The sequence below is a fragment of the Anomaloglossus baeobatrachus genome, chromosome 12, assembly GCF_048569485.1.
Source record: "Anomaloglossus baeobatrachus isolate aAnoBae1 chromosome 12, aAnoBae1.hap1, whole genome shotgun sequence".
NCBI classification, from domain to species: domain Eukaryota; kingdom Metazoa; phylum Chordata; class Amphibia; order Anura; family Aromobatidae; genus Anomaloglossus; species Anomaloglossus baeobatrachus.
In genome coordinates, this window is record NC_134364.1 from 59,518,639 (window position 1) to 59,544,586 (window position 25,948).

At 45.7% G+C, this 25,948-nt stretch overlaps 1 protein-coding gene across 1 annotated transcript in view; it reads right to left on the minus strand.

Moving 5' to 3' along the window:
- Nucleotides 1-7,312: 7,312 nt before the first annotated feature.
- Nucleotides 7,313-25,948, minus strand: part of ADSS1 (adenylosuccinate synthase 1) — a 64,880-nt gene continuing 46,244 nt past the window's right edge. Inside the window, exons 4-13 of the mRNA XM_075330312.1 lie at nt 20,491-20,541; nt 20,345-20,411; nt 18,433-18,540; nt 18,230-18,311; nt 17,949-18,075; nt 14,950-15,104; nt 11,705-11,829; nt 10,902-10,999; nt 9,096-9,245; nt 7,313-7,532 (exon numbers count right to left, since the gene is read on the minus strand). Coding sequence (XP_075186427.1) covers nt 7,480-7,532; nt 9,096-9,245; nt 10,902-10,999; nt 11,705-11,829; nt 14,950-15,104; nt 17,949-18,075; nt 18,230-18,311; nt 18,433-18,540; nt 20,345-20,411; nt 20,491-20,541 — 1,016 coding nt within the window. The 3' untranslated portion in view covers nt 7,313-7,479. The remainder of the gene's footprint in view (nt 7,533-9,095; nt 9,246-10,901; nt 11,000-11,704; nt 11,830-14,949; nt 15,105-17,948; nt 18,076-18,229; nt 18,312-18,432; nt 18,541-20,344; nt 20,412-20,490; nt 20,542-25,948) is intronic.

Sequence of the window (25,948 nt, forward strand, 5' to 3'; positions counted from 1 at the left end):
CAGAAACATGATATGAGCCCTGCTGAATTTTATTGTCATTGCTGTAGATTGTATGGGCACTACTGTGTACGAGCAGGCTTAGAAATAAGATATTATGAGGCTTTGATGAATTTTACTGGCATTGCTCTAGATTGCATGGGCACTACCATGTATGAGCAGCCTCAGAAACGAGATATTATGAGCCCTGATGAGTTTTGTTGCCATTGCTGTAGATTGCATGGGCATTACCGTGTATGTGCAGCCTCATACACAATATATTATGAGTCCTGATTCATTTTCTTGGGCATTACTGTGTACGAGCAGTCTCAGACACAAGATATGATCCCTGTTTTAATTTTATTGTCATTGCTGTAGATTGCATGGGCACTACTGTGTATGAGCAGCCTCAGAAAAAAAGATATTATGAGCTTTGATGAATTTTGTTGTCATTGCTGTAGATTGTATGGGCATTACCGTGTACAAGCAGCCTCAGAAACCAGATATTTTGAGCCCTGCTGAGTTTGTTTGGCATTGCTCTAGATTGCATGGGCACTATTGTGTATGAGCAGGATGATAAACAAGATATTATGAGTCCTGCGGAATTTATTTGGCATTGCTCTAGATTGCATGGGCACTATCGTGTATGAGCAGGATGAGAAACAAGATATTATGAGCCCTGATAAATTTTGTTGGCATTGCTTTTGATTGCATGGGCACTAATGTGTATGAGCAAGCTGAGAAAGCAGATATAAGCATTAATGAATTTTATCAGCATAGCTGTAGATTGCATGGGCACTACCATGTATGAGCAACCTCTGAAACAAGATATTATGAGCCCCGATTAATTTTGTTGCCATTGATTTAGATTGCATGGGCACTACCGTGTATGAGCAGACTCAGAAACAAGATATTATAAGGATTAACGAATTTTGTCAGCATAGCTGTAGATTGCATGGGCACTACCGTGTATGAGCAGCCTCTGAAACAAGATATTAGTCCTGATTAATATTATTTGACCATTGTTCTATTTTCCAGGCAAAAGAAAGGAATTAAAAAAGGGGTCAATTCTAAATTGTATTACAATGTTGATAATGTTTTAGTGCTGATTTCAAAAGCTGCAAATTCTAAATTTCAGACGCTCGTTCCCGCAGCCCTGGAGTCTTTTATGTCCGTTTCCTGGTAACGGGGACAACAAACTCTAAGGACAGAACATAGAGGCTCCTGCTATTTCCAGCAGCCCCGGCTACAAGTAAGACATCAGCTCTTCCACATGTATTTATAACTCCTCCTAATCTGCTTTATGACCTTTGTATGTCTTCTTTGCTCCTACATCTTTTTAATCCAATCAATTTTATTGTAGGAAGTTACATTACAAAAAGGAGAAAATCAGGTATCATTGGCAATAATACACAAAGAGGACAACGCTGTAACATGTGGTAGTATCCTCTTTGATTATGATTCACATTTCCAGTCACACCACCACCAATCATGTCTGATGCAAGTTGCAACTTTTTTAGGTTAATCAATACCAAATACGTATAGAGTCCACCTACCAATTTACTCTTTAATCCTCAAAATGAGGGATCCAAACAACCAGAACCAGAGAGTAAGAAAGGAAGATAAGAAAAGAGAGGGGAGAGAGAGGTGGGGGAGAGGGGGAGAACCATGGATGGTTGCAAGGAAGCAACCAGGGAGGGGGAGGGGGGGGGAGGGAATTAGATGGCGTTTCGGGGTAGCCCGAGCAGTAACAACAACAGAGATTTAAACACCTTGACTATTGACATGTGGTATGGGTGAACTCCCTGCGTAACACTCTCTTTGACCCTATTTGACCCGTTTTTAATTATCAACAGTTTGCCCTGGAAACAGATGCCTGACAGGGGATGCATATACAGAGTTTAGCCACGTGTTCCAAATGTGAAGTATTTTGTTTTTGGCGCGGATGGAGTGAGCCAGACAGAGCTCGTATTGGCATTGGAGATTAATTCGGTTATATAGTTCAACTAATGTAGCTGTCTTTGGGGATTTCCAGTGCAAACGTATGCAATATCTGGCAGCTACTAGAATGTGAACTAATAAACCCCTGGATTCCCAAGAGAACTCCTCTATACCAACGTTTAGCACTGCCAGAGCCGGATTCGGATTAATAGGATTGCCTGTCAGCTCACCCATCAGGCCAAACACCTCCAACCAGAACGAGAAAACCTTGGGACAAGCCCACCAGCAGTGACCAAGAGTACCTCTTTGGAGGCAGCCCTTCCAACAATGTGGCGAATAATTTGGGAGGAACTGTGCTAAGTTGGCTGGGGACCGATACCATCGCAGGTGTACTTTTTTCAGTTGCTCCAGATGATTTATACACTTGGAATATTTTTGGATATTTGCTGATGCCGAGTGCCAGTTTGAAGGAGAGGTAGAGACACTCAACTCCACGTCCCATTTATTCATATAAGGAGATTTTTGCTCTTCGGGGGGGTTATTGAGCCATTTGTATGTCGAGGAGATACCTTTGGATTTAATTATCTTTTTAAATACCAAAGCTTTTGTTGTAGGTAACAGAGGATTCGACTTTGGAGGAAATTTAGAGGCCAGAAAATGACTAATTTGGATGTGTTGATAGAAACAGCCCTTTAAAGAGGGGTGTTCCCGTACTATTTCATTAAAAGGGGTTAACACCCAAATCAGAGTATAGATCCGCCAGCACTGTAATGCCCGATCCCTCCCACCTGGCCAGATTCAAAAAGGGGATTTGAAATTCCAACGACTTGAGGGAAATCTCTGAAAGAGGAATCTGAATCTTATGAATCAAGTCATTTCGCCAGACCTCCAGGGAGGCTGACATGGTGGGAACACACGGGGAGAACCGTGAACGGCTTAAATATTCTGCTTCCATCATTCTTCTGACCGAGCCCTGGCGGGACAGGAAATTTTCAATCTGAGCCCATCTATGTGAATTACCTGGACGCCACCATTCCTTTAGTGATTCAATTAGTAAGGCTTTATAATATGCCGATATGTTTGGGGTGCCCAATCCCCCTAAGTCATATGGGGGGTATAACACTTTACCTGCGACCCTAGCCCTTTTATTACCCCAGACAAATTTGTTAGTCAACGATTGAAGTTTCATCAGGGTTTTGTGAGAAATTTTGATGGGAAGGCATCTGAGCACATACAATATTTTGGGTAAGAAAACCATTTTAAAGGACTGTATCCTGGCCATCCAGGACAATGATATTTTTTCATATCTTCCCAATTCCTTTTCTAAATTTTGGATCAGAGGTTCCAAATTTTCTTTAATTAACATCTGCGATGGTGTCAGCTTAATACCCAAATAAGGTATCCCCCTGTCGCACCATTTGAACTGAAAGGCCCCCTCCAGCGCACTCCTGGCCTCCACCGGTACATTAAACGGCAGTATCAAAGACTTTGCCGCATTAAGCTTATAATACGACACTTTAGAAAAGTTTGATAATGTGTTCACCACTGCTGGAATCTACACTGCAAGGTTAGAACAGGAAATTATCACATCGTCTGCGTATAAACCAAGTTTATGTTCAAATTCCCCAACTCTTATACCAGAAATGGCTATGTTTTTTCGTATAGCTTCCGCCAGAGGTTCTACCACTAAAGCAAAAATAGCGGGAGACAATGGACACCCCTGGCGGGTGCCATTACTTATTTGAAATTTAGATGACAGAAACCCCGATGCCAACACTGACGCATTTGGGTAAGAGTAGAGGGCTAGAATGGATGACTTGATTTCCCCCAAGAACCCGAATTTTGTTAGAACTCTCTCCAGGTATCCCCAGTGCACCCTGTCAAAGGCTTTTTCAGCATCAAGAGACAGGAATGCACTGGGTTCACCCGATATCTCCACCAGTCCAATCAAGTCAAGCATCCGTCTGGTGCCATCCTTAGATTGCCTGCCTGTCACAAACCCAACTTGGTCTGGAGCCACTAAGGTCGGGATCACTTTATGAAGTCTATCTGCCACTAGTTTGGCATAAATTTTAACATCACAATTTAGGAGTGAAATGGGCCTAAAATTACCCGGGGTGTCTGTAGGTTTCCCTGGCTTGGGTAGCGTGATAATTATCGCTTCTAAGTTTTCTGGGGAAATTGACCCTTTATTTTGCCAAAAATTGAAGGTTTTTGACATAAAGGGGGACAGAGTGGATGTAAATTGTTTGTAATATTCGTATGGCAGCCTATCGGGGCCCGGGGCAGAGTTAGACTTAGTCATTTTGATGGCACCTAGGATTTCATGTGTAGTAAAGGGAAGATTAAGTTCCTCCAATTGCTCATCTGAGACCCGGGGAAGATCCAGGGTGTCTAGGAAACCCTGTATATCCACTTGAGTCGGCTGTGACGTATTGGAATCATATTTTAGATTATACAGGGCCTCATAGTATTTCGCAAATGCATCTGCTATTTCAATGGGATGTCTAGTGATTGTTCCGTTTGGGTCCCTCAGGAAATCTATTTTAGATTGGATCTCACGTTTTTTTTGCTCCTACATCTTAATAAGAAACAACTGGGGAAAATAAATTTAAGGACATTGCCTCTGCAAAAACAGGTTAAAAGGTGGAAACGCTCTTTTAAAAAAATTTAGTTACTAGAAGAAATATCTTGTTTTTCATGCATTTCAGATGAGAACTATGGATACAGAAAAGTGCCGGGTGCGCAAAACTAACTGTAAAACAGAGCAACGGTGAGACCCCCCTCTATTTCCTAATGCCAAACCCTAAAATTAATTTTATGCCGATCTCCTCTAGGCTCATACATAAATATATAAGCTATTGATTAGAAGTAAATATAAAATTCTGCTATTTATATGCTTTTTTCTGTTGCCATATATTGTGCATGTACGGTATATAGTATTGCAGGTGGAGCCGTTCGCTTCAGTTCTCCACAAGAGAACTTCGTTGGGTTTGCTGAAGACCCCTGCACCAACAAGTCTGATATTCCACTGGACGTGTATGGCAAACCTGAGATCTCCCGCTGGAGGACGGCCTATGACGAGGCGTATAATGTGGATCACCAGGTTTGTTACTGGTTTAGTTATTATTCTGTTAGTAATTTGGTGCAGAGTTTGAATCCATTTTTGCCTTTTTATAGGGCGTTTGGAAGTAACGAGAGTCTGGTGAGTCTTCTAGATCTCTGCGGTCTGTATTTATGTGACAGTACTCTAGGAAATCTGGAATCCACAACGAGAACTCAATGTATGTGAAATTGCTCCTCTTCTAAAGATTTTTTTCCTACAACTGCACCTCGAGAAAGAGCATATGGCCTGGTGAATTCAGGATTTTCATTCAGGCGTTGGTGTAGAAAATCTTTCCCCTCACTCCCCGGTGTATAAACTCTGGACCCTCAGCCCCAGTGTATAACATCCGGTCCCTCACTCTCTGGTGTATAACATCCGGCCCCTCACTCTCTGGTGTATAACATCCGGTCCCTCACTCTCTGGTGTATAACATCCGGTCCCTCACTCTCTGGTGTATAACATCCGGTCCCTCACTCTCTGGTGTATAACATCCGGCCCCTCACTCTCTGGTGTATAACATCCGGTCCCTCACTCTCTGGTGTATAACATCCGGTCCCTCACTCTCTGGTGTATAACATCTGGCCCCTCACTCTCTGGTGTATAACATCCGGTCCCTCACTCTCTGGTGTATAACATCCGGCCCCTCACCCCCAGTGTATAACATCCGGTCCCTCACTCTCTGGTGTATAACATCTGGCCCCTCACCCCCAGTGTATAACATCCAGCCCCTCACCCCACGGAGTATAACATCCAGCCCCTGACTCTCTGGTATCCGGCTCACACCCCTAATGTATAACCTTCAGACCGTCACCACCAGTGTATAACCTCTGGACCCTCCCCACCAGTATATAACCTCTGGCCCCCTCATCAATACCTTCCAGTACCTCCCCCTTGATGTATAACATCCAGCCCCTGGTGTATACCTACCCCTGACCCCTTGATGTACAACATCTGGCCCCTCACCCCTAGTGTATAACCTCTGGCTCCTCGCATAATAACCTCCGGCCCCTCGCCTCCTGGTGTATAACCCCTGACACCTCACCCCCAGTGTATAAAATCCAGCCCTTCACCCCCTGGTGTATAGACCCCGGTTTCTCATCCTCTGTGTATAATCCACGGCCGCTCGCCCTATGGTGTATAACCTCACCCACTGGTGTATAACCTTCAGCCCCTCACCCCCTGGTGTATAACCTTCAGCCCCTCACCCCCTGGTGTATAACCTTCAGCCCCTCACCCCCTGGTGTATAACCTTCAGCCCCTCACCCCCTGGTGTATAACCTTCAGCCCCTCACCACCTGGTGTATAACCTTCAGCCCCTCACCCCCTGGTGTATAACCTTCAGCCCCTCACCCCCTGGTGTATAACCTTCAGCCCCTAACCCCCTGGTGTATAACCTCCAGCCCCATCCTGGTGTATGACCTCTGGCCCCTCACCCCCTGGTGTATAACCCATGGTCCCTCACCCCCTGGTGTATAACCTTCACCCCATCTGACATGTTTTGGATGAACTAGAATTAAGATTGTAGTGTCATGCTAGGTACGGGGACTTACCAAGTGAACGGTCAAAGGGAAAGGAAACCTTGCATCTAGGAAAGGAGGAAATTGTGACCTCTGACCAAACCTATCGCTGGCCCTTTGGGTCCTTCAGCATCCTAAATAGGTTCCGCTCCTATATGCCAAGCCAGATACATGATCCAAGGATGACCCTAGAGCTGGGCCCTAGATAGGGAGCGGTTGGGATGAGCTCTTCGTCAACCCCACTAAACACTAAAGGAGACACAGGGAGCACACACACGAGGAAAGTGCGTGCACAAGTTATCTCCAGGTGCCTCAGGAATAATTTCAGCAGAGGGCAGCAACACTTCTACAGATGAGTGCAAGCCACGTGCTTTCATCCAGAGCTTGTACAGGGAAAATGAGAGTATTTAAACCCAAGGGGAAATACAGATGATTAGCAGCTGAAGGGAAAAGGAACTCCGCTGGGTCCTAAAGGTAAAAGGATAAAAAACCAGCAGAGGAGATACCTAGCACACAGAATACTGACAGCAAAAATAATAGAAAATCAGGAAGCATTTTGCACAGCCAAATGCCGTGACCTTGTTGCCGAACAGCACAGGACTGTGTCACCCGTTACATGAGCCCGACCTCTCCCCAACATCAGGGTCTGACCTCACAAATGCTCTTCTGGATGAGGGAGGAAACATTCCTATAGACACCTCCAAAATCTTGTAATCTTGGTCATCCAGATGAGACTATCTCTTTGCTCAGGTTTGTAAAGTATGAGAACACATTATTGCAAACCGGTTTTATTCAGATAAGTGTAGGTTGTCACAAACGGTAACAAAGTGGGAGAACATGGTCACACCAGGTCCACCATAGGCTGTAGAATACACTATTCTCCATATTGAGGCGGCCAATGTGCTGGAATCAGGGCTGTGGCATCCGACGTGCTGGACTCTAGAACAGCTCGATCATAGACTCTCTTGATTTCCCAACGCCGACCCATTTAACTGCAAGTAAAAACAAGGCACAATAGAATAAATATATTATTGGGAGAATTCAATCCATAGAGAGCGGGTAACTGTGTATTATATATGTGATACATACTGCTTTATAATAACACTGCTGTAGTTCACACCGCTCCCCAGCTTCCTGACTGTCTACTGGGGAAGGGGTGAGCACCTGATTGATTGACAGGTCGTCCAGTAGCATTGTGGTGTGCTCCTGTATGAGGCACCTTTGCCTCTGGAGCATTGGTAGCGTCGTGCCTACAAGCTCATTATGAAGGAGCTTGTAAGCACTACACATGTTCGGCCATATATATAGGATTTACAGAATATGGTACCACCATTTAACCTTTAAATTAAAAGGTTATTCCCAAAATGACAAGTTATCATCCCCTATTCCATAGGACAGGCGATAGCTTGATTTATCACTGGAGATCAAACTGCTCTGACCCCCAGTGATCCCAAGATTATGTATTTGTCACAAGTGTGTTGCGTCTGCAGGTAACATCTTATGGTGGAGTGGACTTTCTTTCAATGCTGAAAGGGTTAAAGACCCTTTCTCTCCTGGCTGAGATTACTCATAGCTTTTATCACAGCTGCAAGATCTTGTAATCTTGCCCTTCCGCTATATTTACCACTCCTGGCTTTACTCCATGCCACGGATAGATCTTCTATGCTGACCACTTTGAAGGAACCTGACTCTGGAGTACAGAGATGTCGTTTCAGTTGCAGCTGTGAACTTTCTGACTGAAGAAACCTAAAAGTTTTGTGTCTTTCCCCACCCCATTTGTTTTACTTTATTTGTGTTGTTTTATTATAATAGTGGGGCTTGTGACTCACTGACCTACTCACTAGTCAGGGTAAGTTCAGAGTCAGCAAGTGCCTAAGCACGTGACAGCACATAGGGGCAGAGCCCATCTAGGGACGTTACGGAGCTCAGATCAGTCAGGTGGTCATCCTTCTAACTATCACCAGGGCTTTCCCCTAAATCTTCCCTGGTTTTCCCCATGGGTTGCGCTGCACACTGGGTGTTCCCTCTCCACGGCGGGACAGTATTAGATGGTATGGAGGTGTACAGCGCTCGGCTTTCTCTAGCTTTCCTATAGACGATGAATGGAGCCAAGGTGAAACATGTGCACCTCCACTTCATACGAGACCAGAATCTGCAGAGACCCTATCTTAGGAATGCTGGGGGCAAAGGGTCCTGTGGATAGGGGATCACTTGTGATTTGGGAATAACCCTTTCAATCGTTCCTAATATTCTGCATGAATCTAAGGCCTTCAGTACACATTAGATGGCATTTTGGCTGACAAGTTGGACGACTGGCCACAAGCCAAGCCTCATGTCTGGTGACGGTGTACCTACACAACAATATGATCGGTAGCCCAAAATGATGTCAATAAATTGTCCAAGGTTCCCATATGCATTAGACTGTGGGCCAAACCTGTAGATATTGGCAGTTTTGGTCAACGTTAGTCTAATGTATATGAGGGAATGGGGCTTAAATCATTTATATTGATACATTGAACTGAAAAATGGATCCAATAATTCAGTAGGACACATACCTGGCACTCCAATGTGGTTCTCCACAAATCTGATATAGTTCTGCGCCTTGGCAGGAAGGTCTTCCCATTTCCGGGCACCGGTGGTGTCACACTTCCAGCCCGGCATGACTTCATATTCCACTTCTACCTTCTGTAAAATTTCTTGATTTGCTTTATGGGACATAATAATGGTATATAATCATTGCTATGGATAAAAAGATCACTGGTGGGTTTCCTGTCATTCATACATGAATTCTAATGGGCAGAATCTACACGCATATAGATATCTGATTGTTCTTAGGATCGTGGTAGTGCCCACTCATCACTAGTTACATGAACTGAGCACCTGAGCATGGTAGTGCCCGCTCATCACTGGTTACGAGTACTGAGAACCCAAGCATGGTAGTGCCCGCTCATCACTAGTTACGAGTACAGAGCACCCGAGCATGGTAGTGCCTGCTCATCACTAGTTACGAGTACAGAGCACCCGAGCATGGTAGTGCCCGCTCATCACTAGTTACGAGTACAGAGCACTTGAGCATGGTAGTGCCCGCTCATCACTAGTTACGAGTACTGAGCACCTGAGCATGGTAGTGCTTGCTCATCACTAGTTACGAGTACAGAGCACTTGAGCATGGTAGTGCCCGCTCATCACTAGTTACGAGTACAGAGCACCCGAGCATGGCAGTGCCCACTCATCACTAGTTACGAGTACAGAGCACCCGAGCATGGTAGTGCTCGCTCATCACTAGTTACGAGCACTGAGCACCCGAGCATGGTAGTGCTCGCTCATCACTAGTTACAAGTACAGAGCACCTGAGCATGGTAGTGCCCGCTCATCACTAGTTACGAGTACAAAGCACCCGAGCATGGCAGTGCCCACTCATCACTAGTTACGAGTACAAAGCACCCAAGCATGGTAGTGCCCACTCATCACTAGTTACGAGTACAGAGCACCCGAGCATGGTAGTGCCCACTCATCACTAGTTACGAGTACAGAGCACCCGAGCATGGTAGTGCCCGCTCATCACTAGTTACGAGTACAGAGCACTTGAGCATGGTAGTGCCCGCTCATCACTAGTTACGAGTACTGAGCACCTGAGCATGGTAGTGCTCGCTCATCACTAGTTACGAGTACAGAGCACTTGAGCATGGTAGTGCCCGCTCATCACTAGTTACGAGTACAGAGCACCCGAGCATGGTAGTGCCTTCTCATCACTAGTTACGAGTACTGAGCACCCGAGCATGGTAGTGCTCGCTCATCACTAGTTACGAGCACTGAGCACCCGAGCATGGTAATGCCCGCTCATCACTAGTTACGAGTACAAAGCACCCGAGCATGGCAGTGCCCACTCATCACTAGTTACGAGTACAGAGCACCCGAGCATGGTAGTGCCCTCTCATCACTAGTTACGAGTACTGAGCACCCGAGCATGGTAGTGCTCGCTCATCACTAGTTACGAGCACTGAGCACCCGAGCATGGTAGTGCCCGCTCATCACTAGTTACGAGTACAGAGCCCCCGAGCATGGTAGTGCCCGCTCATCACTAGTTATGAGTACTGAGCCCCAGAGCATGGTAGTGCCCACTCATCACTAGTTATGAGTACTGAGCCCCAGAGCATGGTAGTGCCCGTTCATCACTAGTTATGAGTACTGAGCCCCCGAGCATGGTAGTGCCCGCTCATCACTAGTTATGAGTACTGAGCCCCAGAGCATGGTAGTGCCCGCTCATCACCAACTATAACGGCAAGGTTCTCCCAGCTGAATTTTTGGTCTGTGACGTGATAAACTCATACAGTTCCCCTTACCAATAGAAAGGCACAAACCTGGAAAGTATGGGATTCTCTTCCCCTGGAGTCTGTATGCTACGCCAATTTTAATCTCATCCAGAGAATCCAAAATATCCAGTTTTGTAAGCGCCAGGCTGAAAAGAAAGACAGATGGGTGAGCACAAGTAGGCGTCTCCACCTACTCCATCTCACGGCTCGGGGTGGGTCTCGTTCAGCGTTCGGCAGTTGTTCAGGTCAAAAAATCCAATCAAAGAGATCAGCATAAAACTAAATAATTCTAGATCCAGGTGGCCTGTAAAAGGCCATTTAATATGTTTTAAGGGGTTGTCCACCTTTGTGGACATTTGTTTTTACTAGATGCAAGTATTTGGGGCTATAAATCATATTTTCAGTTTGTTCTCATTAAACGTTTTGCACCATTTGCCTTATATTTAATCTATATATTGCTGGCTGCCAAATGAGTTAACTGAGACTCCATCAGTGAGCCAGCTATGATGGTCTGATAGGGAATTTGTAACTCATCTGTCTTTTTGTGAGCTTCTCTCAGGTGATTTATAACCACGTCAAAATTAAACGTGGCTTCTAAATGGAGAAAGAAGCTTATTTCTCTAATAAGATATATTACAAAGTTTCTTACATTCTTATGTTTTCTATCTTGTTTTAGGTAAAAACAGATCACAAGATTATCTATGAATTATAGAGAAATGCGGGACACTTAGGATGTGGACAACGTACCATAAGCTTGCCATAAAATCAATAAAATGGTGGCTGTAATGGTCTGGGTGGTCCTGGCCTGTCTCTGCGTTTGGGTCTGTGTGTTGGGTTATTGATAGACTTACCCAGTGAAGCCATTGATCATGTGGGCATATCTTAAAATGATCAGGTCTAACCAGCCACATCTCCTTTTCCGGCCTGTGGTTACTCCCCATTCATGACCACGCGTCTGAAGAAGGTTACCGATTTCCTGGGAAAGAAGAAAGGGCAAAGCGTTCAGTGGGTTCATAGGATACACCTTGATTTATAGAAGAACATTGGAAGGAGATCAACCCCTTCTATCACAAGTCCATAAAGATGTTCCTTCCCTGATAGTCATCATTAGTCCACAAACAGTGGACTATCACATTAATATTCCAAACAGAGAGCCCCTTTGGCCACCCAACGAAACACAGATGCCCTTTGGCTACCCACCGAAACACAGAGGCCCTTTTGGCTACCCAATGAAACACAGGGCCCCTTTGGCTGCCCAATGAAACACAGATGCCCTTTGGCTGCCCAATGAAACACAGAGGCCCTTTGGCTACCCAATGAAACACAGAGGCCCTTTGGCTACCCAATGAAACACAGAGGCCCTTTGGCTACCCAATGAAACACAGGGCCCCTTTGGCTACCCAACAAAACAAAGAGCCCTTTGGCTATCCAATAAAACACAGAGGCCCTTTGGCTGCCCAATGAAACACAGAGGCTCTTTGGCTACCCAATAAAACACAGAGGCCCTTTGGCTACCCAATCAAACACAGGGCCCCTTTGGCTACCCAACAAAACAAAGAGCCCTTTGGCTATCCAATAAAACACAGAGGCCCTTTGGCTGCCCAATGAAACACAGAGGCTCTTTGGCTACCCAATAAAACACAGAGGCCCTTTGGCTACCCGACGCTATGGTCAACTCTACTTGGGCAACACAATGTTGGCCCATTAAACTATAACTGGGAAGCCTTCTGTCTCAACCAAATGGAGCATAGTACTTGCAACAACCCTTCAGCCCATTCATTTAAAGGAAACCTGTAATGTCCCCAAACGCCACTAACCTGCAGATATAGGGTTAAACTGCAGGTTAATAGTGTTATAATACTGATTTCAGTAATGTGGCTACCGGGAGAAAATGAATGTATTTCCTCTTGGGAAAAGCTGGCTTTCAGTGATAGAGGAGTGGCAGCTCGGCTACAGTCATCGCTCATTTGGACTCACGTCCCGGCGCTTTGATTGACAGCTCACTCTGCATAAATGCTCTGCACCACAGGCTGTAAATCTATGTGCCTAGGCATGCACTATGCTGTGAGCGTTGACTGCAGCCGCTCCGGGCACACTTCTATGACTAAACTCTGGCGGCTCCAAGGAGGAATAAAGGTCACTTTTTCCCAGTAGCTGCACTTTCAGTAAGGTGGCCGGACAGAATTGTAACACTATAAACCTGCAGATTAAACCTATATCTGCATTTGAAGGCATGACAGGTTCTCTTTAAGACTCCATTAGTCAGACCCTTGCTGATCTGAGTCTCCTTTAGATAGTCCATTCATAAACCCCATTATGTAACATTGATCTAATAGAGATATAATAATCCGTTTAAGTAACAACTAGAGAGTGCCTATAGAGAGGGCCTTTAGAGAGTGCCTATAGGGAGTGCCTATAGAGAGGGCTATAGAGAGTGCCTGTAGAGAGTGCCTATAGGGAGTGCCTATAAGGAGGGCTATAGAGAATGGCTGTAGAGAATGGTCATAGAGAGTGACTATAGAGAGTGCCTATATAGTGTGACTGTAGAGTGGCTATAGAGAATGGTCATAGAGAGTGGCAGTAGAGTGCCTATAGATATTGTCTGTAGAGAGTGGCTATAGAGAATGGTGAAATACAGTGGCTATAGAGAGGGCTATAAAGAGGGCTGTAGAGTGGGTATATAGAGTGGGTGTAGAGGGTGGCTGTAGAGGGTGGCGTAGAGAGTTGCTGTAGAGGGGGTATAAAGAGTGGGTATATAGAGGGGGTATAAAGAGTGGGTATATAGAGTGGGTATATAGAGTGGGTATAGAGGGTGGCTGTAAAGTGGGTATATAGAGTGGGTATAGTGGGTGGCTGTAAAGTGGGTATATAGAGTGGGTATAGAGGGTGGCTGTAGAGAGGGTATATAGAGTGGCTGTAGAGGGTGACTGTAGAGTGGGTATATAGAGTGGGTATAGAAGGTGGCTGTAGAGTGGGTATATAGAGTGGGTATAGAGGGTATATAGAGTGGCTGTAGAGGGTGGCTGTAGAGTGGGTATATAGAGTGGCTGTAGAGGGTGGCTGTAGAGTGGGTATATAGAGTGGGTATAGAAGGTGGCTGTAGAGTGGGTATATAGAGTGGCTGTAGAGGGTGGCTGTAGAGTGGGTATATAGAGTGGGTATAGAAGGTGGCTGTAGAGTGGGTATATAGAGTGGGTATAGAGGGTGGCTGTAGAGAGGGTATATAGAGTGGCTGTAGAGGGTGACTGTAGAGTGGGTATATAGAGTGGGTATAGAAGGTGGCTGTAGAGTGGGTATATAGAGTGGGTATAGAGGGTGGCTGTAGAGAGGGTATATAGAGTGGCTGTAGAGGGTGGCTGTAGAGAGGGTATATAGAGTGGCTGTAGAGGGTGGCTGTAGAGTGGGTATATAGAGTGGGTATAGAGGGTGGCTGTAGAGAGGGTATATAGAGTGGCTGTAGAGGGTGGCTGTAGAGTGGGTATATAGAGTGGGTATAGAGGGTGGCTGTAGAGAGGGTATATAGAGTGGCTGTAGAGGGTGGCTATAGAGAGGGTATATAGAGTGGCTGTAGAGGGTGGCTATAGAGAGGGTATATAGAGTGGCTGTAGAGGGTGCCTCTCTCTCTGGATAACCCGATTTATCTATGCATTACATGGACATCCTATCAATTTTACTGCGCTCTGCTCAATCTTTAAAATGTTTTTTCAAAATGTGAAAAATAGTGCCACTCCTCTCCATGGGTTTTGTTTCAATGTACGGAAGGAAGAAGGAAAAGGGTTAACCCGCGCTGCCGTGTGTGATAAGAAGATGATCACTTAAAGATAAACTTGTGACTTATTGTTCTACGTGTTTCGGAGTATAGAAGCTCCTTCTTCAAGATCCAAAATCACTGATGCACATGGTAATCCTGAAGAAGGCGCTTCAATGCCTAGAATCCCAGCTGAGCCCTAGAATCCTGGGGTCTTCGGGTAACATGCAATAGGGGGGGCGTACCAGGGTCAGAGAAAATCTGTTTAAATTGTCTAAAGTGTAACTGTGTCACATGTGTGAATGAGTCACTTTATTTTTTACAGTTCTGTGCTCTCAGAGTACTCACATTTATCTGTTCTGTTGGGAAGGCTCCGATGCCCACTCTGGTGGTATACGCTTTAACCACACCATATACTTCCCCTATATTCTGAGGGGGGATTCCAAGTCCAGTGCAGACGCCTCCCACTGTACAATTTGATGATGTCACAAAAGGGTATGTACCTGCAGATAGGGAGGCCACATAATGGTGAAGAGCAAAAAATAAAATAAAAAAACAAAACCTGCAACATCTTTGAGACACCTACCCAAAATTGCATTAGAGGGAATCTGTCTGCAGGATTCCCTCCCCCCAAACTATTTATATGTAGATATTTTCAAGACAATTCCAGCAATACCTTAAAATGGTCAATCCGCTCCTCAATTACTGAGAAATACACTTTTGACTTGATATGTAAATGAAGCTGAAGAACTACTTGTAGATCTGAAGCCTCTGTCACTCCAGCTCTAAATAAGGCTGAAGACCTATGAACGATCTGAAGCCTCCATCACTACAGCTCTAAATTAGGTTCAAGAGCTATGGTAGATCTGAATCCGCCGTCACTCCAGCTCTAAATGAGGCTGAAGAGCTATGGTAGACCTGAAACCTCCATCACTCCAGCTCTAAATGAGACTGTGCTGAAGAGCTATCGTAAATCTGAAACCTTCGTTGCTCCAGCTCTAAATGAGGCTGTGCTGAAGCGCTACGGTAGATCTGAAACCTCCGTCGCTCCAGCTCTAAATGAGGCTAAAGAGCTATGGTAGATCTGAATCTTCCGTTACTCCAGTTTTAAATGAGGCGGAAGAGCTATGGTAGATCTGAAGCCTCTGTCGCGCCATCTCTAAATGTGGTTCAAAAGCTACGGTAGATCTGAAGCCTCCATCACTCCAGCTCTAAATAAGACTGAAGAGCTATGGTAGAGCTAAAGCCTCTGTCACTACAGCACTATTCTCAGAGTTAAAACTATAGATGACTTATCTAATCTGTATGGGGGCCTTTGAAATTAAAACATACTGTGGCACCTTTTGTTCTGCAAATTGACGGTGGCTCCATAGGTCACACATTGATTACCCACCCCAACAGTGCTCACACACACGCTCACACACACACGCTCACACACACACACACACACACACACACACACACACACTCGTTTGGCAGATTTTCCTTACATTCGCAGTCTATGAATAGTTGATGACATCAGTAAATTAATTTAACCCAATTTGTGTTGCACGAGTTTAATCATCTCCCGCCGCTGTGACAGCGAGTCTGGGGGAAGCCTGAAATCAATGAATAAAAGAATCCGATAATTACAGTCCTGATACTATATAATGTGTCCGACCCACCCGCTAATTACTGGAGAACAGCTTTCTACTCATTAACTAGATAGTTGTTTAATCACCATGATGTCATTTATTATATTATTTTGCGCCGTGATTATTCGCGATCTCTGTGCCGCGCGCCGATGACCCCACAGCCGAGACACCGCGACAAATCACTCCATTATAATCCCTCTGTAGAATAGATCATTTTATCTATGGCGCAAATACAGCTTAAAAAATATCTGAAAAATGCAGCAAAAAATCCTAAAGTAACTTGGATGGTGCCACAAATACTGTGGAAGGAATGCTGGGAGATTTCAGCTCTGAAGTCAACATAATTTCCTATCTATCTATCTATCCCTCTATCTATATATCCCATTGTAATAGGATGTCAGTTCCCCATGTTGTAAATATGCTATGTCTTATGGGTAGGACTATAGACTAGGTTCTCAAATCCTGCCATCTAGAGGTCTAGAGCTGCAGTAAAGTGAGTTTTAGAAGAAGACCTTAGATAAGATAGGGTTAAGGTAGTGAAAGGGAGAAGTGACAGGTGGTGGATGGTTAAACAAGGGAGCTCCAAAAGGAAAGACATTCTAGAAGTGGGCTCAAGAGCAAGGGGACATGACCTAGGTGTGGGGGCCAGTCAGGGAACCCAGAGGTATCCTCTTGAGGTCCGGAGCCTACGGCTCACCACGGCGGGCTTAGAGAGTTGTCCAGCTACAAAAGCTGCGGGGGCCCAGAAACGAAGGTGTGCAGTATTAGGGGAAACAAGGCACAAACCCCAGAGTATTGAGGATGAGGTCTGAGATAGCAGGGGACAGAATGAAGAGTAGTACCCCACAAAGAGAGAGAAAGTAAGGCTGTGGCTGTCATAACAGTGTGAAGAATAAAACTAAAGACTGGTTGCTCAACACTGGCCTGAAGCAGCAAGTAAATGTCATGCACCCCGCCCAAAACCACGTCCTCACACGGACTCTCCTTAGCGAATGAGTGGGCCGGCTACCTCCTTTACCATATCTATCTATCTATGTATCCATCCCTTGTGCCCTGTCCCTGCAACAGGGTCTGCCACGGCTTCATCCTTCTCCCAGGCCGCATGCAGGCCTTCTGAGAGCACCCGTAGGGTACACATGGCCACGCATCTTTCTTAAAGGGCCGGCGTCCTAGTGATCTGATCTTGGAGATCAGCAATCACCCTGAGAGTATTTAAAGCACTTGCACATTATGGGAGGTGTCTGAGCAACATTGCCCATCCATAGTGCGTTGCTAGTTCTCAGGTCACATAACCGTTACTGTGTCTAGTCCCGCTTCCCGTGTCCTAGTACCAGTTTTCTGTACCAGCTAATTTGTGTCTTAACATAGAGCCTGCTACTATCACCACCTCTTTACCGCCACGTCTGAGTCACCACCTTCGTGCTACCAAGTCCAGGATACCATGTCCTGTTGCCTCATCGGTGATCCCTGTCCGTACGAACCGATACCACTGGTCCTGGCATTTGTGCATTTAGGCCCTCTGAGACTGCACCTGACAGTCCCTGTATAGGGGTTAACTCCTCCATGGGAATCTGGTGTACGGTTAGTGGGTCCACTCCCAGACGTTGGCAGCGCCTCGGCGACCATAACATCATCTATCTATCCATCCATCTATCCCTCTATCTGTCCATCTATCTATCCATCCATCTATCAATTTAATTTGAATTTACCAACCAAAGTCAATGTCCAGTAGTGCAGCATTAGCTCCTTCCACCAAAATCTTCTTCTGAGAGCCATGAAGAGCTTCATACATGAAGTATACACCATCTCGAACCATTGGCCGGATTTTTTCGGCATACATCTAGAACATTAGAAAGAATTACAGAAGAGATGAGAGATAAGCCATCCCATAATGAGTAGATTATGTCAGGTTCCTGGATTTGGGGAGATCACAATCTTTCCTGCGCGGTGTGTGGCGGGCTGTATACTATATACAGTATAGATGTTCTCCTCACCTTCAGCTTCTTCAGCTGCCCCTCTGTATCTACCTCCAGGTTTGGGAACATTGACTGATGCTGATGAGCCAGGTTTTTGAACCTACAAAATAAAACATTTGATGACCCCAGAAGCACAATCCTACCTCCATCATGCCTCACCTTGATGTTGTGTCTGAATCACTCCGGTAAAGATAATGGTTCAGCACCACAATAACCCATACCTGGAGGAAAACTCATCAAAGTCTGAGAGCAGGTCACAGACCCGGAGGCCGGTGCGCGAGGCTTTCGATGAGTATGTTGGTCCAATGCCTTTCTTTGTAGTGCCTATGCTACGACAAAAAGACGGCAGAATTAGAACTTTCGTAAAATATTCTTTACCTTTTTTTCTTTTCTATATTTAGATTTTTAGACTATTTACTAAGAATTGCAAAAATACAACTGGATATAAATCCTGTGTTATGGATCCTGCATAGCTGCCTGTGGATCCATCCAAGGGAAGGACAATCCTCCACCTGCAAATACTAATTTCATAAAGATTTGGCATTCTACAGCTCCTGTGCAGACCATTGTGTTTCTATGGTTACTGTAGAGTGTCCCCGGCCTTGCGCAGTGTCCCTGGCCGTGCGGAGAGTCCCCGGCCGTGCAGAGTGTCCCTCGCCCTGTGCGGAGTGTCCCTCGCCCTGTGCGGAGTGTCCCTCTCCCTGTGCGGAGTGTCCCTCTCCCTGTGTGGAGTGTCCCTCTCCGTGCGGAGTGTCTCTCCCTGTGCGGAGTGTCCCGCTCCGTGCGGAGTGTATCTCCCTGTGTGGAGTGTCCCGCTCCGTGCGGAGTGTCTCTCCCTGTGCGGAGTCCCTCTCCCTGTATGGAGTGTCCCTCTCCCTGTATGGAGTGTCCCTCTCCCTGTATGGAGTGTCCCTCTCCCTGTATGGAGTGTCCCTTTCCCTGTATGGAGTGTCCCTTTCCCTGTGTGGAGTGTCCCTTTCCCTGTGTGGAGTGTCCCTTTCCCTGTGTGGAGTGTCCCTTTCCCTGTGTGGAGTGTCCCTCTCCCTGTGTGGAGTGTCCCTCTCCCTGTGTGGAGTGTCCCTCTCCCTGTGTGGAGTGTCCCTCTCCCTGTATGGAGTGTCCCTCTCCCTGTATGGAGTGTCCCTTTCCCTGTATGGAGTGTCCCTTTCCCTGTATGGAGTGTCCCTTTCCCTGTGTGGAGTGTCCCTTTCCCTGTGTGGAGTGTCCCTTTCCCTGTGTGGAGTGTCCCTCTCCCTGTGTGGAGTGTCCCTCTCCCTGTGTGGAGTGTCCCTCTCCCTGTGTGGAGTGTCCCGCTCCGTGCGGAGTGTCTCTCCCTGTGCGGAGTGTCCCGCTCCGTGCGGAGTGTCTCTCCCTGTGCGGAGTGTCCCGCTCCGTGCGGAGTGTCTCTCCCTATGTGGAGTGTCCCGCTCCGTGCGGAGTGTCTCTCCCTGTGCGGAGTGTCTCTCCCTGTGTGGAGTGTCCCTCTCCGTGCGGAGTGTCCCGCTCCGTGCGGAGTGTCCCGCTCTGTGCGGAGTGTCTCTCCCTGTGCGGAGTGTCTCTCCCTGTGTGGAGTGTCCCGCTCCATGCGGAGTGTCCCGCTCCGTGCGGAGTGTCCCGCTCCGTGCGGAGTGTCTCTCCCTGTGCGGAGTGTCTCTCCCTGTGTGGAGTGTCCCGCTCCGTGCGGAGTGTCTCTCCCTGTGCGGAGTGTCCCGCTCTGTACGGAGTGTCTCTCCCTGTGCGGAGTGTCTCTCCCTGTGCGGAGTGTCTCTCCCTGTGCGGAGTGTCTCTCCCTGTGCGGAGTGTCTCTCCCTGTGTGGAGTGTCTCTCCCTGTGCGGAGTGTCCCGCTCCGTGCGGAGTGTCTCTCCCTGTGCGGAGTGTCTCTCCCTGTGCGGAGTGTCTCTCCCTGTGCGGAGTGTCTCTCCCCGTGCGGAGTGTCTCTCCCCGTGCGGAGTGTCCCGCCCCGTGCGGAGTGTCCCGCTCTCACAATGTGCGGAGTATGGATTGTCTTATTTTGTGTAAAAAAAAACAAATATTTACATATCTTGTGACAAATGTAACATCCAACATCGATTGTTATAACGACTGACTATAAGAAAATTACTAACAGCAGGAAAGTGTTGTAATATAATTACTTTTTCCCGTCTTGAGCTTGTCTCTGGACTTCTTGGAGACCATCAACTGCCTGGTGAAAGTCACATACTACGAGGGGAACAAACGTGGGGCAGTCAGCGAGCAACCTGTATATTCTCATAGATTTAGTACATCCCCTTACACTTACCAATATGAGCTCGGTCCGATATGATCAGACGTTTCTCCCAATCTTTTAAACCTATAAAAAAATTAAGTATAACAATGCATTGTGTGTAGGAAAGCAAAATCATATAGGAATTAAAGGGCTCAATAAAGAACGCTGATTTCTTTCAAAAACAGCTATGTTCCCATCCACAGGTTGTTTAGTGTCCTTAAAGCAGATCTTACAACAGATTTCATGATACAAATTGCATATACAAGGATTTTCAAAGCAAGTACAACAATCTCATCAGGTATTAGAAATCTTTTTAATAAATAGACTTCTAATACCTGATGGTACTGTTGTACTTACTTTGAAAATCCTTGTGAAACTGGTTTAATAATCATTATTATGAAAGTTTAACTCAATTTGAGTTTGATTGACAGCTCCTCTGTGTCCCTCTCAATCCCTGCTCACCAAGTGTACATGACCGCTCCTCAGTGTACCTCATCCTCGTCACTCAATCTTCACCCACCGTGCCCGACTGACAGCTCCTCAATCTCATCACTCAATCTTCACCCACCGTGCCTGACTGACAGCTCCTCAATCTCATCACTCAATCTTCACCCACCGTGCCTGACTGACAGCTCCTCATCACTCAATCTTCACCCACCGTGCCTGACTGGCAGCTCCTCATCCTCATCACTCAATCTTCACGCACCGTGCCTGACTGACAGCTCCACATCCTCATCACTCAATCTTCACCCACCGTGCCTGACTGACAGCTCCTCATCCTCATCACTCAATCTTCACGCACCGTGCCTGACTGACAGCTCCTCATCCTCGTCACTCAATCTTCACCCACCGTGCCTGACTGGCAGCTCCTCATCCTCATCAGTCAATCTTCACCCAACGTGCCTGACTGGCAGCTCCTCATCCTCATCACTCAATCTTCACCCACCGTGCCTGACTGACAGCTCCTCATCCTCATCAGTCAATCTTCACCCAACGTGCCTGACTGACAGCTCCTCATCCTCATCACTCAATCTTCACCCACCGTGCCCGACTGACAGCTCCTCATCCTCATCACTCAATCTTCACCCACCGTGCCTGACTGGCAGCTCCTCATCCTCATCACTCAATCTTCACCCACCGTGCCTGACTGGCAGCTCCTCATCCTCATCACTCAATCTTCACCCACCGTGCCTGACTGACAGCTCCTCATCCTCATCACTCAATCTTCACCCACCGTGCCTAACTGACAGCTCCTCATCCTCATCAGTCAATCTTCACCCACCGTGCCTGACTGACAGCTCCTCATCCTCATCACTCAATCTTCACCCACCGTGCCCGACTGACAGCTCCTCAATCTCATCACTCAATCTTCACCCACCGTGCCTGACTGGCAGCTCCTCATCCTCATCAGTCAATCTTCACCCACCGTGCCTGACTGACAGCTCCTCATCCTCATCACTCAATCTTCACCCACCGTGCCCGACTGACAGCTCCTCAATCTCATCACTCAATCTTCACCCACCGTGCCCGACTGACAGCTCCTCAATCTCATCACTCAATCTTCACCCACCGTGCCTGACTGGCAGCTCCTCATCCTCATCAGTCAATCTTCACCCACCGTGCCTGACTGACAGCTCCTCATCCTCATCACTCAATCTTCACCCACCGTGCCCGACTGACAGCTCCTCAATCTCATCACTCAATCTTCACCCACCGTGCCTGACTCACAGCTCCACATCCTCATTACTCAATCTTCACGCACCGTGCCTGACTGGCAGCTCCTCATCCTCATCACTCAATCTTCACCCACCGTGCCTGACTGACAGCTCCTCATCCTCATCACTCAATCTTCACCCACCGTGCCCGACTGACAGCTCCTCAATCTCATCACTCAATCTTCACCCACCGTGCCCGACTGACAGCTCCTCAATCTCATCACTCAATCTTCACCCACCGTGCCTGACTGGCAGCTCCTCATCCTCATCAGTCAATCTTCACCCACCGTGCCTGACTGACAGCTCCTCATCCTCATCACGCAATCTTCACCCACCGTGCCCGACTGACAGCTCCTCAATCTCATCACTCAGTCTTCACCCACCGTGCCTGACTCACAGCTCCACATCCTCATTACTCAATCTTCACGCACCGTGCCTGACTGGCAGCTCCTCATCCTCATCACTCAATCTTCACCCACCGTGCCTGACTGACAGCTCCTCATCCTCATCAGTCAATCTTCACCCACCGTGCCTGACTGACAGCTCCTCAATCTCATCACTCAATCTTCACCCACCGTGCCTGACTCACAGCTCCACATCCTCATTACTCAATCTTCACGCACCGTGCCTGACTGGCAGCTCCTCATCCTCATCACTCAATCTTCACCCACCGTGCCTGACTGGCAGCTCCTCATCCTCATCACTCAATCTTCACCCACCGTGCCTGACTGACAGCTCCTCATCCTCATCAGTCAATCTTCACCCAACGTGCCTGACTGACAGCTCCTCATCCTCATCACTCAATCTTCACCCACCGTGCCTGACTGGCAGCTCCTCATCCTCATCAGTCAATCTTCACCCACTGTGCCTGACTGGCAGCTCCTCATTGTCTCTGCTCCCCGCTGACGAATCGCTGCCATCCTAGTCTGATTGTCAGAATGAGTTACCTGAAAACCTATCAGTGAGCTCATTCCAACTTGTAACTTTTATCTATCTTTTAGTGGGCTCCGCTCAGCTAATTTATAACCACAGAGACCACTTCAAGTGAAAGCTGACTTTCCATGTGGTCATAAATCATCAAAAAGGAGCAAAGAAAAAAAGAATTGCAAACACTCCCATCAGAATGAGCTCACTGACAGATTCTTAGTTAACTCATTTTGCAGCCAGCAATAGAAAGTACAGCACAGAAGCTATAACAGGCAAACGGAGTAAAATTTTGAATGAAACCCAATTGCAAAATGCAAGAAATTACATTTTAAAAAAAGTCTAAAAATTATCCATTCCTGTAAATGGGTGTCCTAAACTGCGGACACCTTTCTCCTGCACCCATATACACAATGACTTATAGGGACATTATTATGTTGCTTTACCCATAATATATAGTATTTCTCCATCCTCGCTTCATAAAAAGAAACTGACTAAAAATTATCCATTCCTGTAAATGGGTGTCCTAAACTGTGGACTCCTTTCTCGTAGACCCATATACACAATGACATATAGGGTCAGTATTATGTTGTTATTTTTTCCCCTAATATTTAGTATTTTTCCACTTGGGATTCATAAAAAGAAACTGACTAAAACTTATTGATTCCCGTAGATAGGTATCCTAAATGGCGAACCCCTTTCTCTTACACCCATATACACAGTGATGTATAGAGACAGTTTTATGTTATTTTTCCCCCTAATATTCAGTATTTCTTCATCCGCGCTTCATAGAAAGAAAGTAACTAAAAGTAATATATTTCTATAAATGGGTGTCCTAAATGGCGGACCACTTTCTCTTACACTTATATACACAATGACTTATGGGGACAGTATTATGTGTTTTTTTTTCTCCCTAATATTTAGTATTTCTCCATGCGCTCTTCATAAAAAAAACTGGCTAAAAATTATCCATTCACATAAATGGGGGTCCTAAACTGTGGACCCTATTCTCTTACCCATATACAGAATGATGAATAGGGACATTATGTTGTTTTTTTTCTCCTAATATTTAGTATTTCTCCATCCGCGCTTCATAAACAGAAACGGACTAAAAATTATCCATTCCTGTAAATAGGTGTACTAAACAGCGGACCACCTTCTCATACACCTATATACACAATGACTTATAGGGATAGTATTATGTTGTTTCCCCCCCCCCCCAATGTTTAGTATTTCTCCATCAGTGCTTCATAAAAAGAAACGGACTAAAAATTATCCATTCCCGTAAATGGGTGTCCTAAACTGCAGACCCTTTCTCTTTCCCCATATACACAATGACATATAGGGACAGTATTATGTTGTTTTTTTTCCCTAATATTTAGTATTTCTCCATCTACTCTTTATAAAAAGAAACAGACTAAAAATTATCCATTCCAGTAAATGGGTGTACTAAACCCCAGACCCCTTTCTTTTACACCCATATACACAATAATTTATAGGGATAGTATTATGTTGCTTTTTCCCCCCTATTTCTCCATCCGCTATTCATAAACAGAAACGGACTAAAAATTATCCATTCCTATAAATGGGTGTCCTAAACTGCGGACCCCTTTCTCTTTCACCCATATACACAATGACATATAGTCTCAGTATTATGTTGGTTTTTTTCCCCAATATTTAGTATTTCTCCATCCACTCTTTATAAAAAGAAACAGACTAAAAATTATCCATTTCTGTAAATGGGTATACTAAATGGTGGACCACCTTCTCTTACACCTATATACACAATGACTTATAGGGATAGTATTATGTTGGTTTTTTCCCCCTAATATTGAGTATTTCTCCATCCGTACTTCATAAAAAGAAACAAACTAAAAATTATCCATTCCAGTAAATGGGTGTACAAAACGGCAGACCCCTTTTTCTTTCACCCATATACACAATGACGTATAGGGTCAGTATTATGTTTTTTTCCCCCCTAATATTTAGTATTTCTCCATCCACTCTTTATAAAAAGAAACAGACTAAAAATTATCCATTTCTGTAAATGGGTATACTAAATGGTGGACCACCTTCTCTTACACCTATATACACAATGACTTATAGGGATAGTATTATGTTGTTTTTTTTCCCCCTAATATTGAGTATTTCTCCATCCGTACTTCATAAAAAGAAACAAACTAAAAATTATCCATTCCAGTAAATGGGTGTACAAAACGGCAGACCCCTTTCTCTTTCACCCATATACACAATGACGTATAGGGTCAGTATTATGTTTTTTTTCCCCCTAATATTGAGTATTTCTCCATCCGCGCTTCATAAACAGAAACTGACTAAAAATTATCCATTCACATAAATGGGTGTCTTAAATGGCAGACCCCTCTCTCTTACACCCATATACACAATGACTGATAGGGATAGTATTATTCCCCTCCTAATATTTAGTATTTATCCATCTGTGCTTCATAAAAAGAAACTGACTAAAAATTATTCATTCCCGTAAATGGGTGTCCTAAACTGCAGACCCCTTTCTTTTGCACCCCTATACACAATGACGTATAGGGACAGTATTATGTTGATTTTTTTTCCCTAATATTTAGTATTTCTCCATCTACTCTTTATAAAAAGAAACAGACTAAAAATGTTCCATTCCTGTAAATGGGTGTACTAAACGGCGGACCACCTTCTCTTACACCCATATACACAATAACTTACAGGGATCGTGTTATGCTGCTTTTTCCCCCTAATATTTAGTATTTCTCCATCCACTATTCATAAACAGAAACGGACTAAAAATTATCCATTTCTGTAAATGGGTGCCCTAAACTGCGGACCCTTTCTCTTACACGCAT